At 44.1% G+C, this 14516-nt stretch overlaps 1 protein-coding gene across 1 annotated transcript in view; it reads left to right on the top strand.

Moving 5' to 3' along the window:
• The window catches only part of LOC111240293 (unconventional myosin-VI-like), a 108797-nt gene that overhangs the window by 84337 nt on the left and 9944 nt on the right, over positions 1 to 14516 (top strand). Inside the window, exons 27-32 of the mRNA XM_022770248.1 lie at positions 2528 to 2606; positions 6506 to 6666; positions 7588 to 7626; positions 8873 to 8908; positions 10137 to 10175; positions 13025 to 13128. Of these exons, the coding sequence (XP_022625969.1) occupies positions 2528 to 2606; positions 6506 to 6666; positions 7588 to 7626; positions 8873 to 8908; positions 10137 to 10175; positions 13025 to 13128 (458 nt within the window). The remainder of the gene's footprint in view (positions 1 to 2527; positions 2607 to 6505; positions 6667 to 7587; positions 7627 to 8872; positions 8909 to 10136; positions 10176 to 13024; positions 13129 to 14516) is intronic.

The raw sequence follows: 14516 nt of genomic DNA, 5'->3' as shown, positions 1-14516 counted from the left end.
ATTTACATAATGAGATTGCCACTTGAAAAGGATTTATTTTTATAGAAGCTATAAAGTGTTATCAGGCTGAGTTGTTGCTTTTCTGTACTTAGCTCTCCTCAGTTGTCCGCGGCGATTTACACCCAGCGCAGCTCCAGCTCCCCCAGTGTCCGTCAGTACAGGAGAACGGTAGCGAGCGCCTCCGAGTTCTGATTAAACAGTTTGACAAACATCGTCCGTGTCCAGGCGACGCCACGTTCAAACTCTGGCTCAGCGATGTCAAACATTTTTTATTAACTAATTTAAATCTGGAGTCGGTTGATGCTCACAAATCTTCCTGCAGTTTCCACTCCTCCACAGTTTCACACAGAAGGCTGACAGTTAGATTACTTTAGGATATATACACTGTGTTGGAGAGGAAGGAAACCCAGTGAGCTTGTACAAGGTCCTCCCCTTCATTTCAAGTCAGACACTGCCAAGATGGCGACGGTGGAGCAGCTCACTCTGAGCCACAGGGGTTCGTCCATCTTTATTAACAGTCTGTGGTAAAGGCGTATTTCGCTGTCGACTGTCTTTGTCACTTCTGTTCACACCCAGGATCTCTGATGGGTGTGGTCAGACGTGTGCTCTGTATCGTCTGTAGCCACGCCCAACAGTGATGTCATCGTGTACTGACCACACCCTGGAGTACACCTGTGATTGATTGCAGGTTTCAGTAGAGTCTGCCTCATGGTTTGTGTTCAGTTTTTAAGGAGAGAGAAAGATCACGTGACTCGTCTGAAACACACAACAACCCTCCATCAGCTAACACAGCAAATACAATGCATGCTGGGAAATACTTTAACGAACTAAAATGTCTCGGAGCCGCTTAATGTGTCGTTCAGTGCAGCAGCCTGTTTCTCTCTCGCCGCCTGTTTCCTAAACGACACCGTGTGAGATCCCGGTGAGGTTTTCAATCTATCAGACGCTGCACACGATCACGCAGAAAATTTCATTTCCTCCCCAGATTGCGGCAGACACATTCTTCTGTCAGGTTTGACCCCCACAGCCCTCCCCTCGCTCAGCGTTATGGGGGGGGGGGGCCATGAGGACTGATGGGGCCATTGTGTTCGTCACAAACCACTACCCGCTAATATAAGACATTAGAGACGACAGCCCCACATTTTATGGCCCACTTTCCCTTTCCCTTCCCGCTCCTCCTCCGGCGAGTTATGAACTCCCAGGATTCACCTGGAGGTCGCAGACTGAAGGTCGTGAGAGCAGAAGAGTGTCGGCCGCATCAGAGGAACTCCATAAAGCCACTGACCCTGTGATATAGGATTTTCCCTTTTCAACAGATCCAGTGCAGCTTCAGTCCAAACATTATTTATAGGGACGTGCTAAAACCTGCCCGCTGATGGAAATGTCTCCCAGCAGGCGCCTCCTCACAACCTGCTGCTGCTTCTTTCTTTTAGGCTTTTGGCTGATGTTTCTATTTAGAGCCGTTTGCAGCGGCAGAATAACCTTCAATTCCTCGATGACCAGAGAGACAAGCGGCCGGGGTGAAGTGGAGCAGATGTTGAAGCTCTAGCGATCCGACAAAAAACAAAACAACAGAGCGAGAAAGTAAATAACAGTTTAAGAGCAAATGAAACACAAACACTTTCAGTGTCGGGTTTGGAAACAAATTCCTACTATTTCATCCAAGTGGAGCTCAGACAGTGAGATGATTAATTAATCATTTAGTGTTTTGACAGAAAATTAATCTGCAACTGTTCTGAAAACTGATTAATCGTCTGTCGCTTTTCAGTCACATGATGCAGCTGCATTTTTAACGAGCTTTCACGTGAATGTTATCAGTGACAGCTGTTTAACATCTAACGATGACGACGGTCCGTTCATGAATCTGTGGTTTCAGTCGTCGTATGTGTCGACCCTCCTCTGGTTCCCACCCGGGGCTGTTCTGAGATGAGCTTCGTCTCTTTTCCCATTAAAACTGCCTCTGATTTCCCAGCATGCAAAGCTACCAGAGCAGGTGTGAATCTCTAAAAGGAGCGTGTTGAAACTCTGAGGCGTTCAGGAACAAGTACCAACGTTTAAAACTTTCGGTTTCTATTTTTAACGTCTGAAGTTTCAGCTTGACTTAATTTGTCATTCGACGCTGTAAAAAAATAACACACAAATAATAATTACAAGTTGTTACGCCTCAGAATTGTAAATGTATTTAAGAAACACCTTCGTAAAGAAACGGTGAGTCGTCACTTTTCCTGTGAGAGGAAAGACGTCGGGATGAAGTGATATATTCTGCCTCTTCCTCTTTTCTGTCCTTATCTTCTGTTTCTCTTCTGTCTTTGTCTGTTGTCTTTTTTATTTATTCTCCTTCACTGCTCCGTCTCCATTTCCTCTTTTCCTTGTCTCACACTCCATCTGTTCCTTTATCTCTTCCTCTTAATGTCTCCACGTCTCTTCCTCTCTGTCTCATTTGTCTACTGTCTTTTATCTTTCCTTCTTTACTCTCTCTGGCACATCTTTCATCATCCCTTTCTTTCTTCTTCCCCCCTCCCGTCAGGAAATCCGAGATGGAGCTGAAGAGGAAGCAGGAAGAGGAGGAGAGGAAGAGGCGGGAGGAGGAGGAGAGGAGGATTCAGGTGGGTGTGGTCAACATCGAGCTGAGAAATACAGACCGGTTTATTCAAAGCTTGAAAATGTTGTTGTATGTAGGTGATTTTAACAACAAGCAGGAGTTCGGTTGCTGTTGTTTGCAAAATTAAATTGGAGTTTTGGGAGGAAAGAAATCGTCTGTGTGAAGGAGGCCGACAGTTTGAAACCACAAACGCCATCTTTCTCTAAACCTTAAAGAGCAGCTTCACAGTTCGAAAAGTTTGATCAATTTTATTTATTTGAAATGACAAATGAGTGAGTTTTGTACCAGACAGCGAAACTTTATCAGAAAGAAAACTGGCGTCCTCGTCCAGACGTAGAGTCGGCAGAAGTCGCAGTAGTGGAACTGCAGTATGGAGGAAAAAAAAAATATAATAGTGTGTAAATATTAAGTGTGATAAGAGAAGGTTTGATAAGACTTCAGCTCTATTTGCTTAAAGGGGAGTTTTTCTAATCAGTGATTCCACGGCGTAATGAAATGTTCTGCTGTCATCGTTTTCTGACTCGACACAATTTGAAACAAGCACCTGAGCTGAAAACCCTCCTGCACAGATCCATGACGGCCGCAGACGAAGATCAGTAATTTAATCTAAATGAAGGAAAATAATAAAACAAGCGAAGCTGAAGGAAAGAGTTTGGTTCCTGCTGGAACATGTGATCGTTTCCCTGCACCACAAAACTTTTAAGAAGAGTCGAACCTTTACACGTCAGATTCATGAGCTGCAGGTTCCTGCAGTTTAAACACAGACTGTAAAGCCTCAGCGTTCGGACTGTGGGTGATGTGTGTCCCTGTGTTTGTGTCCTCGTCCTCGCAGATCTGTCTTTGCGGGACGAGCGAGTCGAAGCCCTGAAATCCCTCCTGCGCAGCTCTGCTTTTCTCTAATCCATTTTCTATCTGTTCTGGCAGCAACATGGCCGCACTTTATCTCTCTCCATCACACTCTCTAATGGCTCGCTCTGTCACTGTGTCTGAGAGAGAGTCTGCTCACTGCTGTCTTTGTGAGGACCGGTTTAAGTGTGACTCCTTCAGAGTGAAGACATTTCCTGTGATGATGACTTCATAGTTTCCAGGGAACTTTAGGTTCGCACGCAACCTTTGCCAGGAAAATCTTTAACGTTTTTTTTGTTTGTTTGTTTATTTGTTTTTTCAAACAATCCCGAGAGGAAAGCGGAAAAATATTTTTTAAAAATTTAATATTTTTTAAAAATTTATTATTATTTTTTTTTTCATCTGTAAAAACAACCTCTGAGAGGAAAGTCATTTTTTTTCTGGGAATAAATAAAAAAAATATTTTTAACTAAAAAATGGCCCCAGCAAAAAAACCCAAAAAACAATTCACTTGCCCCTCAGGGCTTCCGTACTCTCTGAAGGGACATGCACACACAGCTGTGCTGGTGCACGCTCGTGGCTTCGTGGTTGTGTCTTCACATGTGTCATGATGCAAAGTGCTTGAGGCTTGTGTGTGGAAATCTACACGTACACACAGATTCAGGCCATTTTACAAACGCCAACACGTTTCTTCTTCGTGTTGACGAGATAGCAGGTTTTTACGGGTCACGGAGTTCTTACGTTTCATCCAGCGCGTCTCCGTCCGGCTCGGTTGTTTCTGCTGCGGCTGGTTCCTCTGGTTCCCCCGGAGCATCGACCCGGGTCCGGATCAAGTGCAGATTTTTAGCAGCGATCGGAGGCTGAACAGATCAAAGCCGCTGGCCCCAGGCCCGGGGCCCGGAGCCCCAGGCTGGGTTACCCACAAATCAATCCCCTGCGCTTCCATCGGCTCAGAGCTGTTGGTCTTCTCAGCACGTTCACTCTCCTCTAAATATTCATGTCTCTCTCTGCTGAGTCGAGCGGGGCTCAGGCTTCGAGGAGAGGAAGTGATGACAGTCGCACTCTTTATCCAGAGAGTCGTAGTTATGATCCAATCATATGATGTCAAGCGTTTGGAAGTGACATGTCGTTTGTCCCCAAACTAGTCCGGATCCATGAGTCCAGGAAGCTGCTTTAAAAACGTGATTTGCAGATTCTGTTTACCTGCGGATCTCAGGCTGCAGTCGCCCTCTGAGACTGTAGCCTGTATGACTCACTGACTTGTCTGTGATCAGACGCTCAGCGGGGGATGAAACCTCCGTGTTTGTTTTATTTACAGTCAAGGAAATCGTTCCTGGGCTGATGAAAAACACCTGAACACAATCACAATGATCCATCAGAAAGTAGCAGCTCAAAGAAATCTCAACTTATCCCTGGAATTTCCATTAAAAACACGGCCATGATCAGATGGCTTAATACAATCTTTAAACCTCTCGCTCCTGATAAAACGAAGCCTGAAACAGAAAGTAAACTGCTTAATTAAGCAGCTGCTTAATTAATTACAAGGAGCTCACCAGTTTTTCCTCTTGATGTGAAAAGACGGAGAAAAACTCTCATCTGCTCACGAAGTCCGAAACAAAACGAAGTCCAGATCTTCAGCAGATGGAGAGAAAAGTCACAGAGTCACTCTAACCTTTTTTTACTATAGACCAAGTTTCCAAAACACTGCATCTGTTTGACTCAGAGAGCATCACAGACTCACTGGTGAAAGGTTTTTCTATAATCTGTGACTTTATGTCTGAAAGTCTGAACGTCACAGTCTTCCGTTAAAAAAACTATTTCTGATGCAACTGTTTTTTTCTTTACATGTCATTTTAATAAAGAATAAATAAGTTTTAATATCACAATATTAAAATTATGTAATACTTTAAAAAAGAATAAACGAACTAATGAAAAATATATACATGTATGTGTGTCTCATGTAGCATTTTTCAGATATATAAAATTTGTATAAGATTTGTCTTTGCAACTAAATCGTTGCTACTTCTAAAGTGGATTATATGTAATTTGTAAAATTATTATATTATATTATATTATACATAAAAATACATATAATAACAATATATCAAATTTATATTTTTATATATATTATATATTTTTGGTCTTTTGTTATTTAGATTTTTTTATTATAATATATTTTTATTAAATGTATTATTCTATTATATTTTCTATTATAAATGGATTCTTGAAAGAGAAGGAAAAAAATCATTAAAGAAAATCAGGTCGTCGTTTAACAAACATTATTAACTGGATCTAAAACAAACTGAAGCTGAACTTCAGCTGATGAATGAAACAGTCACTTCTGTCCTTCCTGACTCGGTCAAGGAGCCGTTTGACTTATGAAAGCGTCTCCTGAGGAAAGGTGGAAACAGGAGCATTAATCACCCACTTTAGCCCCTCCCCCTCCGCTCGCTGCCCCTCGTCCTTTCTTTAATGAGCGGGACGGAGCAGATGAAGTTTCCTCCTGACCTGCTCTGTTTGTAGGAAGGTTGAAGGGCGTCTGTGTGTTAATGCATCAATCAGGAGGTTTCTGCATCTGCTGAATACAAACAAGTTACTGGGTCGTGTGTGTGTGTGTGTGTGTGTGTGTGTGTGTGTGTGTGTGTGTGTGTGTGTGTGTGTGTGTGTGTGTGTCTGCGTGTAAGAGGGTGTGTTGTCTTTGTTTCCGGTGAAATTCACTGAAGGTTGAATGACTTTAAGTTTCCAGTGGATTTCAGTTTCTGGCGAAATCGTCAAATGTATTTGAAAATGAAAAGTTTCTGATTTCCCACACTGAGGCCTCTCAAGTGAATGTAGCATTAGATCCACAGTTTACTGGATCTGGCAGCTTTAAAGTTGCAGATGGTCGACCACTCTGAGGAGCCGGAGACTGACTTCAACACATGAACAAATGTTTACTGCAGCACCGACAGTCCAGGTGAGCAACGGAGGGATTTTAAATGTAAATGTAAATTGTGTGTGTGTGTGTGTGTGTGTGTGTGTGTGTGTGTGTGTGTGTGTGTGTGTGTGCACGCTCAGATGGAGATGGAGCTGCAGCTGCAGGCGGAGCGGGAGGAGGAGGCGTCTCGGCAGACCGTCCTGGAGCAGGAGAGGAGGGACAGGGAGCTGGCGCTGAGGATCGCCCAGAGCGAGGCGGAGCTCATCCCGGAGGAGGTGCAGATCGACGCGGGGCTGCGCAGGTAACGACACACCTGACCCTGTTAGTGCCACAACACTTCTCTGTTTGTTTCCACTTTTCTTGTCCACGTTGTGAAACTGAAACACGGAGGATGCAGGAACGAGCAGGAAGACGGGGAGAGACAGACCTCTGTCACTTGAAGCTAATGGAGGTCTGGAGACACTGAAGCACAGAATGAGTTTGAAAAGGGAAGAAACACTATTAACTTTGGTGAAAGCCATCAGCCAATAAAATTACTGTCCTGAGAAATTGTTTCTGCCCAACCAAAAAAACAAAGTGCTTGGTCGCAGGAAAGACACATTATTAACATGAAAGGACGAGAAACCAGATTTCTGCTTCACAAAATGATGTTTTTCTCTCTTTTCTCGGGTTTTATCTCTAAAAACTGTTAAAGTGACACAATCTTTTTGTTTTAAGATATTTTTTTGGAGCATATAAAGCTTTTATTTGATGAGACAGAGTCCGACCAACAGAAGACAGTGAAACAGCTTGGAAACAAACCTCCAGCCTGAACTTTCAACTTTCAAACAGATATCACACAGTGATTAAAACACACGGGGGATGATCCTCCGTGTCGCTGCGCTCACATGATGTTTGTCCGTCATGTTTCAGTTTGTCACCATGAAATCTAAAGGGATGATTCAAAAGCAGCTGATACGATGCGTCACTCAGACTTTGCAAAGTGTTGTTAGTTCACCACAGTCTGTCACATTCACATTTCCTGTTTCAAACTTTGAATGTTGTAAAGAGAGAGAGAGTGTCTGTCTGACGTCTCCTCCGAACCAGCGTCTCGCAGGGTGGAAGCTCTGAGCGCGTTCAGCTGGAGAAACCCACCGTCTCCAGGCCGTCCAGTGTTTAACCATTTTTCTTCTTCTTTGTTTTCTTCTTCTTCCTCTTCTTTTTTTTTTTTTCTTCCTCCCAGCAACGGCTCCTCAGTTCCATCGTCCCCAGAGAGAGCAGCGTAAGACCCGGCGATTTATCCCTTTAATTTAATCCCCAGTCCCCCCTGCCTCTGACCTTTCAAACCGTAACCCCCCCCCCCCCCCCGGCCCCCCCCCTGCATGCTGTAACAATCTGCCAGCTGAGCACATATCCTGTTCTGTTACTATGGGATCCTGATTTCAACTAACAGACTCACTATTTTAATAGAAAGCACTGTTATTATTATTATTATTATTATTTTACTTTTATTTTGAAATCTGACTTTTATTGTCTAGATTTTTCAAAAGTAATGAGCACCAGTTTTAGCTGTTGCACCAACCTGATCGTCACAAGAGGAAACGTGATCTGGGCCTGTGTTTATCAAACCTCTGAGAATCACGCGTCACGTGACTCACTTCCATCAACGTGTAGGACGAACCTTTAAAAGGAGAATTTAAAGGCACGAGACTCGACCTGCATCGGTTGATAACTGTTCGGTCTGTGAAGAGAGACATAAACACACACTCTTCCTCTTTCTAATGAACAGTTTAATCAATAACTTCACTCAGGTTCTGCTGCTACGGCCTCGCCTGGTCTGCTCTGACCAGTAGCTCACGGTGGCTAATGTTAGCAAACTGTAGATTCAGTTCAGAACATCTGTAATTATCCTGTAGCTGCAGAGACACAAGAAAGAAAAACCCTGTACAACTAGAAACACTCAAAAAGTTACAAGTTTAAAAACAAAATGTTCAGTAAATAACTATAAAAAAACAAAGCAGTTGAAAAGTTACCGAGGCAACAACATTTATAGACGTTAAAAACAGCTGATTCTGCTGATTAACTGACATGAACTGTCTCTTCTCCACTTGTTTCTGTGGTTTAGTTCGTCATCAAACAGTAAAACATCGTGTTCATTCTGCTGCTGGTAGAAGAAGTAAAACAGAGAAACGGACAGAAACTAGAAAGGAAAGAAGTGAAGCTCTGGACACTCTGGAATTATACATGTATGTTGCATCAGATACTTTTCATTTGACCAACACAAACCATGATGGAAAAGGTGCACGCTCACCTGTGCGCTGTAGTAAAGGACTTTTTTAAAGATTTTTTTAGTTTTCCCTTTTTCAGCAGTTTGATAAACTCGGGCCTCGTCCTCTGATCAGAGTTTGGAGGGTGAATCGCTTCTCAATAAGTCTCCGGGGGAAGGAATCACCTCTCCTCCTCTTGATTGGTTTGTTATATTGTGCAGTGCCGCTCCGTCTTATAATCCTATAATCCTCTGTTTACAGCGCTGCTGGATCCTCAAATCTCCAGGGCCTGACCATGTAGGTTTCCTCATTCACACCAAAACCCCTTCAGCACTGTGTGTGTGTGTGTGTGTGTGTTAGATGCAGATTCACGGGGCTCGGTACATTTTAGAGAAGCTGCATAAATGAGCTGCGCCAGATGTTTTTTACTCGGCGAGCGAGAGGTCGAAGAGTCACAGTCGCTTCCTTGAAGCGTTACAGCGGCCTGCGCGCTCGCTGGCGTCGTCGCTCGCTGCGGCTCGTGGGCGTCGGCCTCCCACTCAGCCCGCAGCGACCCACACACAGAGTCACTCTGACAGTCATGACTCAGCTGCTGTAGTGGCCACATTACACTGTTACGCTCTCGGAGGATGTTAAAGTGGAGCGTGGCAGCTCTTCATGCTCCGGGTGCTTCCACAGTCCTCTTCTTCTCTGGCAGACGTCAGCGCAGCGTTTTCACTTCCTGAAAACTGAGTAAAACACGACGAAACATCCTCAGGAACAAAACCAGTTTTCTTTGACTTTAGTACCAACACACATCTGATGAGTCTCAGAACAACAAGCAGCACTTAAACACAACAGTCAGCAATAAGTACAGAGAAGAAGAAGTAAAGAGAAGTAAAGAAGAAGAACAAGCCCACTGAAACTAAAGGCCACACATTCACACAGTTCTTCCTCTCTTTCTCCTCTTCATCTTTCTCCTCTTCATCTTTCTCCTCTTCCTCTCTTTCTCCTCTTCCTCTCTTTCTCCTCTTCCTCTCTTTCTCCTCTTCCTCTCTTTCTCCTCTTCCTCTCTTTCTCCTCTTCCTCTCTTTCTCCTCTTCCTCTCTTTCTCCTCTTCCTCTCTTTCTTCTCTTCCTCTCTTTCTCCTCTTCCTCTCTTTCTCCTCTTCCTCTCTTTCTCCTCTTCCTCTCTTTCTCCTCTTCCTCTCTTTCTCCTCTTCCTCTCTTTCTCCTCTTCCTCTCTTTCTCCTCTTCCTCTCTTTCTCCTTCCTCTCTTTCTCCTCTTCATCTCTTCCTCTCTTTCTCCTCTTTCTCTCTTTCTCCTCTTCCTCTCTTTCTCCTCTTCCTCTCTTTCTCCTCTTCCTCTCTTTCTCCTTCCTCTCTTTCTCCTCTTCATCTCTTCCTCTCTTTCTCCTCTTTCTCTCTTTCTCCTCTTCCTCTCTTTCTCCTCTTCCTCTCTTTTCCTTCTGCTTTGAATATTTCAGTATTTTGTAAATATGATTATAAAGTAACTGTCTTCTTTACGCCGGCGCTTCGTCCTTTAGGGAAGAAATGGCGAAGGAAATGACTGAACTTCTGGCTCGGTGGGTAGAAGTCGTTCGTAAACGTCTCCACACAATCAATCGCTTGATCTTGTGATTGACAGAATTATTGATAAGACACAGAAGGATGTGATGCAGAAATCCTCTTACAGAGTTCAGTTGATTTGGTTGATCGATGAATCTTGATCTTGATTAAAGGGTTAATTCCCTCAAAAAAACAAAAACACAATCACATTTAAAATCCTCCTCTTGGTTTTGTTTCCAACCGTCTGTGATTTTAATGATTTAAAGATCAAATCTGTGATTTTCAACAAGGAAGATTTAATGTTTCAGTGTTTGTCATGTTCTTGTTGGAGCTCATCGGGTAATTTAATCAGAAATCCTGCGTCTCCTGTGGTGGCGAAGAGAAACCGGATCATTTGTTCCCAGTCGTGTTGATGTCACACTCACACGACACCTGTGAGAGTGACTGAGCACTTTCTCATCAGATTACCAAACGGTATTTTCCGCTTCTTCTTAGCGTGGACGCTAAGTGAGTGGAGTGATGTCAGTTGACGCGATGCCAGCCTCTGCTGCTCCCTCTGCTCGTCCGTCTGCGGCTAATTGGCTCAGGCCGCGACAAACACACTGCGACAGGAAGCGGGAGCAGAAGGTGACTGCGGCGCTCGGCTTAGTTTAGCTCGCCGCCAAAGCCACCGTGTGGCTTCTGGGAACACGGGTCCGAGGCCAGCTCCGGCTAATCGTGAGACGCAGAGCCACCCGATAGGATTAGAGAGGCAGCAGGGTCCCGCCTCCAGCTCCCCGGTGTGCTAAAAAGGGGCAAATCCCGGCCGCGGATTAATCAGGCCTGTCAGCAGCGAGCCAACAGCACGGCCCACAGCTGGAGAGGAGCCGCACGCTTTACACTGTCAACGTGTCGTTTTTAATTTAACAGAGCGAGCTGCCGGTCCACGGCGGTCGCTGCTCTTTGACTTCCTGGCGACTGAAGCAGCATGTGTCTGAATGGCGTGGTTCTCCAGCGCTCTGTAGATCGACTGTAGAAACCTTCTCTCTCTCTCCCTCTAACAGTGATGCCACTAATCTCAACACACCCCCGACTCTCCTCACCCTAACATCTGCAACAAACCAGTGCTACTCAAACCTGTCGGATAATGTCTGTGATTCTTGTTCCTGTTGCTCTGATGACTCACAGGTGGGCGGAGTTTACTGTGACGGATGATCCAGGTAGTGTCTGAACTGCTGTTTAACACAGAGAGGTCAAGTCTTGTTGTTTTACCCTGTAACAGTGATGGTCGTCACAGATGTCCAGATGTTTTCTGGCTGCAGCCTCGTCCTGTTTTGTTTCATTACCAAGTCAATGGCTGAGATCTGGAAACACAGAGACACGACTTTAAAATCACTGGGTCAAGAAGTTTCCTCTGGTCTTTAGTTTTCATGCCTCAGCGGCGGCGACCGTCAGATCCGGAGGTTATGTTTTCCGCACCCTGAGGGAACGTCTTCAAATCTGGCACAAACATTCACTTGGACTCGAGGATGAACTGATTAGATCTAGGTGGGAAAAGGTCAAAGGTCAAGGTCACTGCGACCTCACAAAACACGTTTTCGGGCCATAACTCGCAAATTCATTCACTAATTGTGACGCAAAATGAACTCAAATATCTTTAAGGATTAAATGACGTGATGACATTTTATATCCTTAAAGGTCAAAGGTCAAGGTCACTGTGACATCATAATGTTCTGCAAAAACGCTTCTGGTTTCCCATGAAATACCAGAGAGTTTATCCTTCTTCAAACGAAACATTTTAAAAGAAAACTTCTCTCTCCTTGAGTTTTGTTTCCGTCGCTCTGGCCTCTTGCTCTGTCGGTTATGACAACAGTGTCTTCGCCAAATAGTAATTTGTCTTTGGCGAGGACGATGTGGTTTAATCTTTTTAAGCGGGAACATTACGACAACAGGTCCAGTCGGTCGAGGAACACGAGCAGTCGGACAGATTGGAAACAAAACCTCCAGGTTAGTCGAACTTATCTGGAAAGAGAAAATTGTAAACATCCATCAGGCGGGCCGCTTCAGTGTCGACCCTCTGTGCTCACTGTCGCCGCGTTCAAACTGTTTCTTCTACACTGAGGGATTAATACCAACATTTCAGATGTGCTCACTTTCAGTTCGACCTCTACATAAGGTTTAATAACCTGGATAAACTAATAACGGACTTCTTCTTCTACTCCGTTTCCAGATCTCAGACATTAACTCGGTGGGAACGATGCTCAGATCAGAAATGGAGAGAGATGATTAGAAAGAGTTATCCTTTGAGTTAGCCTCAGTTTTTGGGCTTCCTGTCATCTGTTCTGCCGTTTCACTGTATTTGAGAATATTTGAGTGTAAGTGATAAAACAGCTGCACCACAAGTCTTAGCCACAGAGGCTGTGCAGCATTTTAATCTTACTCATCTCCGCTTAGAAAAACCCCAGAAGCCCTTTTTAAGAAAATACTCCAAACCATAAAAGCAAAGTTAATGTAACAGGACTCTGCTGTTGTGTCTGTCGTCTCTTTGCTCTGAATAGAAAGCTGAAGTGTAGTTTGTGTCAGGGTCAGAGTCGTCGAGCTGAATTAGAAGTAAACATTGGAAAATCTATGACGACTTTAACTGGGAGCTGGTGCAACGTTAGTTATTATTACACATCTTCACAAATAAAAACTCCACCGTACGTCTACTCTCAGTAAACTCCACCCACCTGGTTCTTCTCTACAACTGATTAAATGACTTGCAAATCCTTTTTGACCCAAGTGAGTAACCCCGCCCTCTCCCCTGCTGCCGGCGTCCATCAGTTCCCTCCCGTGGGTCTCTTGATGCTGACTTCCTGCGTCCCTCTTGTCTGTTTTGCTGTGTCAGAGGTCCACAGGTTCAGGCCTCCAAGGCTGCTGCCGGCGCCAAGAAGTACGAGCTGAGCAAGTGGAAGTACGCCGAGCTGCGGGACGCCATCAATACCTCATGTGGTGAGTGTCACGGTCTCACTTGTCACACAACATAAACACATGTGCGTCTGGCCAACACGGTGGAGTCCAGAGTGGCTGCAGAGGAAGAGGTTTCTCATACTTTAGTCCAGAGTGATTTTCAATGACTTGGATGCTCATGGTCCCCAGAGGAACATCTCAGCAGTTTGTTCTAGTGCCACCATCAGGTCAAACCTTCCACTTAACAAACACTTTAGTCCATGAGAAGATATCTCTCTCAAATTGATGCGTAGGTTTTAATTTGTTTAAAGTATTCATGGTGTCCAGAGGATGAATTCGTATCATTTTGGTAACCCCCTGATCTTCCCTAGAGTTTGAACCCTCAGAACTTTCCCTTGCTGAACTCTTTCATAAGTAAAAACAAAACAACAAACAAAAGACGTTTAAACAGTTATTTGCAAATTCTCATGAAATGTTGTTATGCATATTCCTAATCCCCAGAGGTTGAATCTAAATGTCTATAGTATCTTTTCACTGGTGCTATCAGACCAAAATTTCCAGCTGTAAACATGAAATATCAAATTCTAGTAAATTTCCACTGAGTACATTCATGCTCCTGAGAGGATGAACCCTTTCCATTTTCGTCACATTGCACAGTATTAAAATCTAATAGGCAGATTAACATACATTTTGATTCCTGCTCCCCAGAGGATTTTTTTTCATCACTTCATCAGTTTTCCTCTAGCACCAAAATATCAACTATGAGCAGCTATGATCTCATAACTTAACAACAGATTCTTATGAAGCCTTTTGAGCACAATCATACTCCCCAGAGGATACATCGGTTGGCTTCAATGAGCCAGTGCCAGAGACTGATGCTCTATGCATCATTCTCTGAAAAGACTAACGGCCAGACTTTTTACTGTTCTTGATCCTCGAAGGATGAATTAAAATGTGTAAATATTGACGTTTCATAATCTGACAGACTGCCATAAAACTTAATGACCAAATTCATGCTCCCCCGAAGACGAACTACCCTTTGATGGTTGTTTAACCCCATGACCTTTGCTTCAGCAGCCCTGTGAGGACTCTGAGAACAGCTGTAAGTTGTTTGTTCTGAATGTTAACTCCTCTCAAATGTCTGTCTCACTTTCCACACCACTTACCTTTTTTATTTTTGTAAACGCTGCCTCGTTTTTATGAGCACTTCTCCCGTGTGGGAGTGAATTGCTGGTCGAGCAGGACACAGCACAACTCTCTCAAACAGAACTCATCGTGGTGATACGACAGCTGGAGTCTGTTTATTGCAAAATGTGACAATACCAGGTAGCATCATGGTTACATATCGAACAGCTGCGAACTACTTCACCTTTACATTGACATTTAAAAAGTAGTCGACGATATCATCCAGGGCAGAATCGTTGTTATGT

Source organism: Seriola dumerili, unplaced genomic scaffold (assembly GCF_002260705.1).
Source record: "Seriola dumerili isolate Sdu_G_001 unplaced genomic scaffold, Sdu_1.0 BDQW01000025.1, whole genome shotgun sequence".
Classification (NCBI taxonomy): domain Eukaryota; kingdom Metazoa; phylum Chordata; class Actinopteri; order Carangiformes; family Carangidae; genus Seriola; species Seriola dumerili.
The sequence above is the reverse complement of the archived record's forward strand: the minus strand, read 5'-3'. Positions and strand labels throughout refer to the sequence as shown.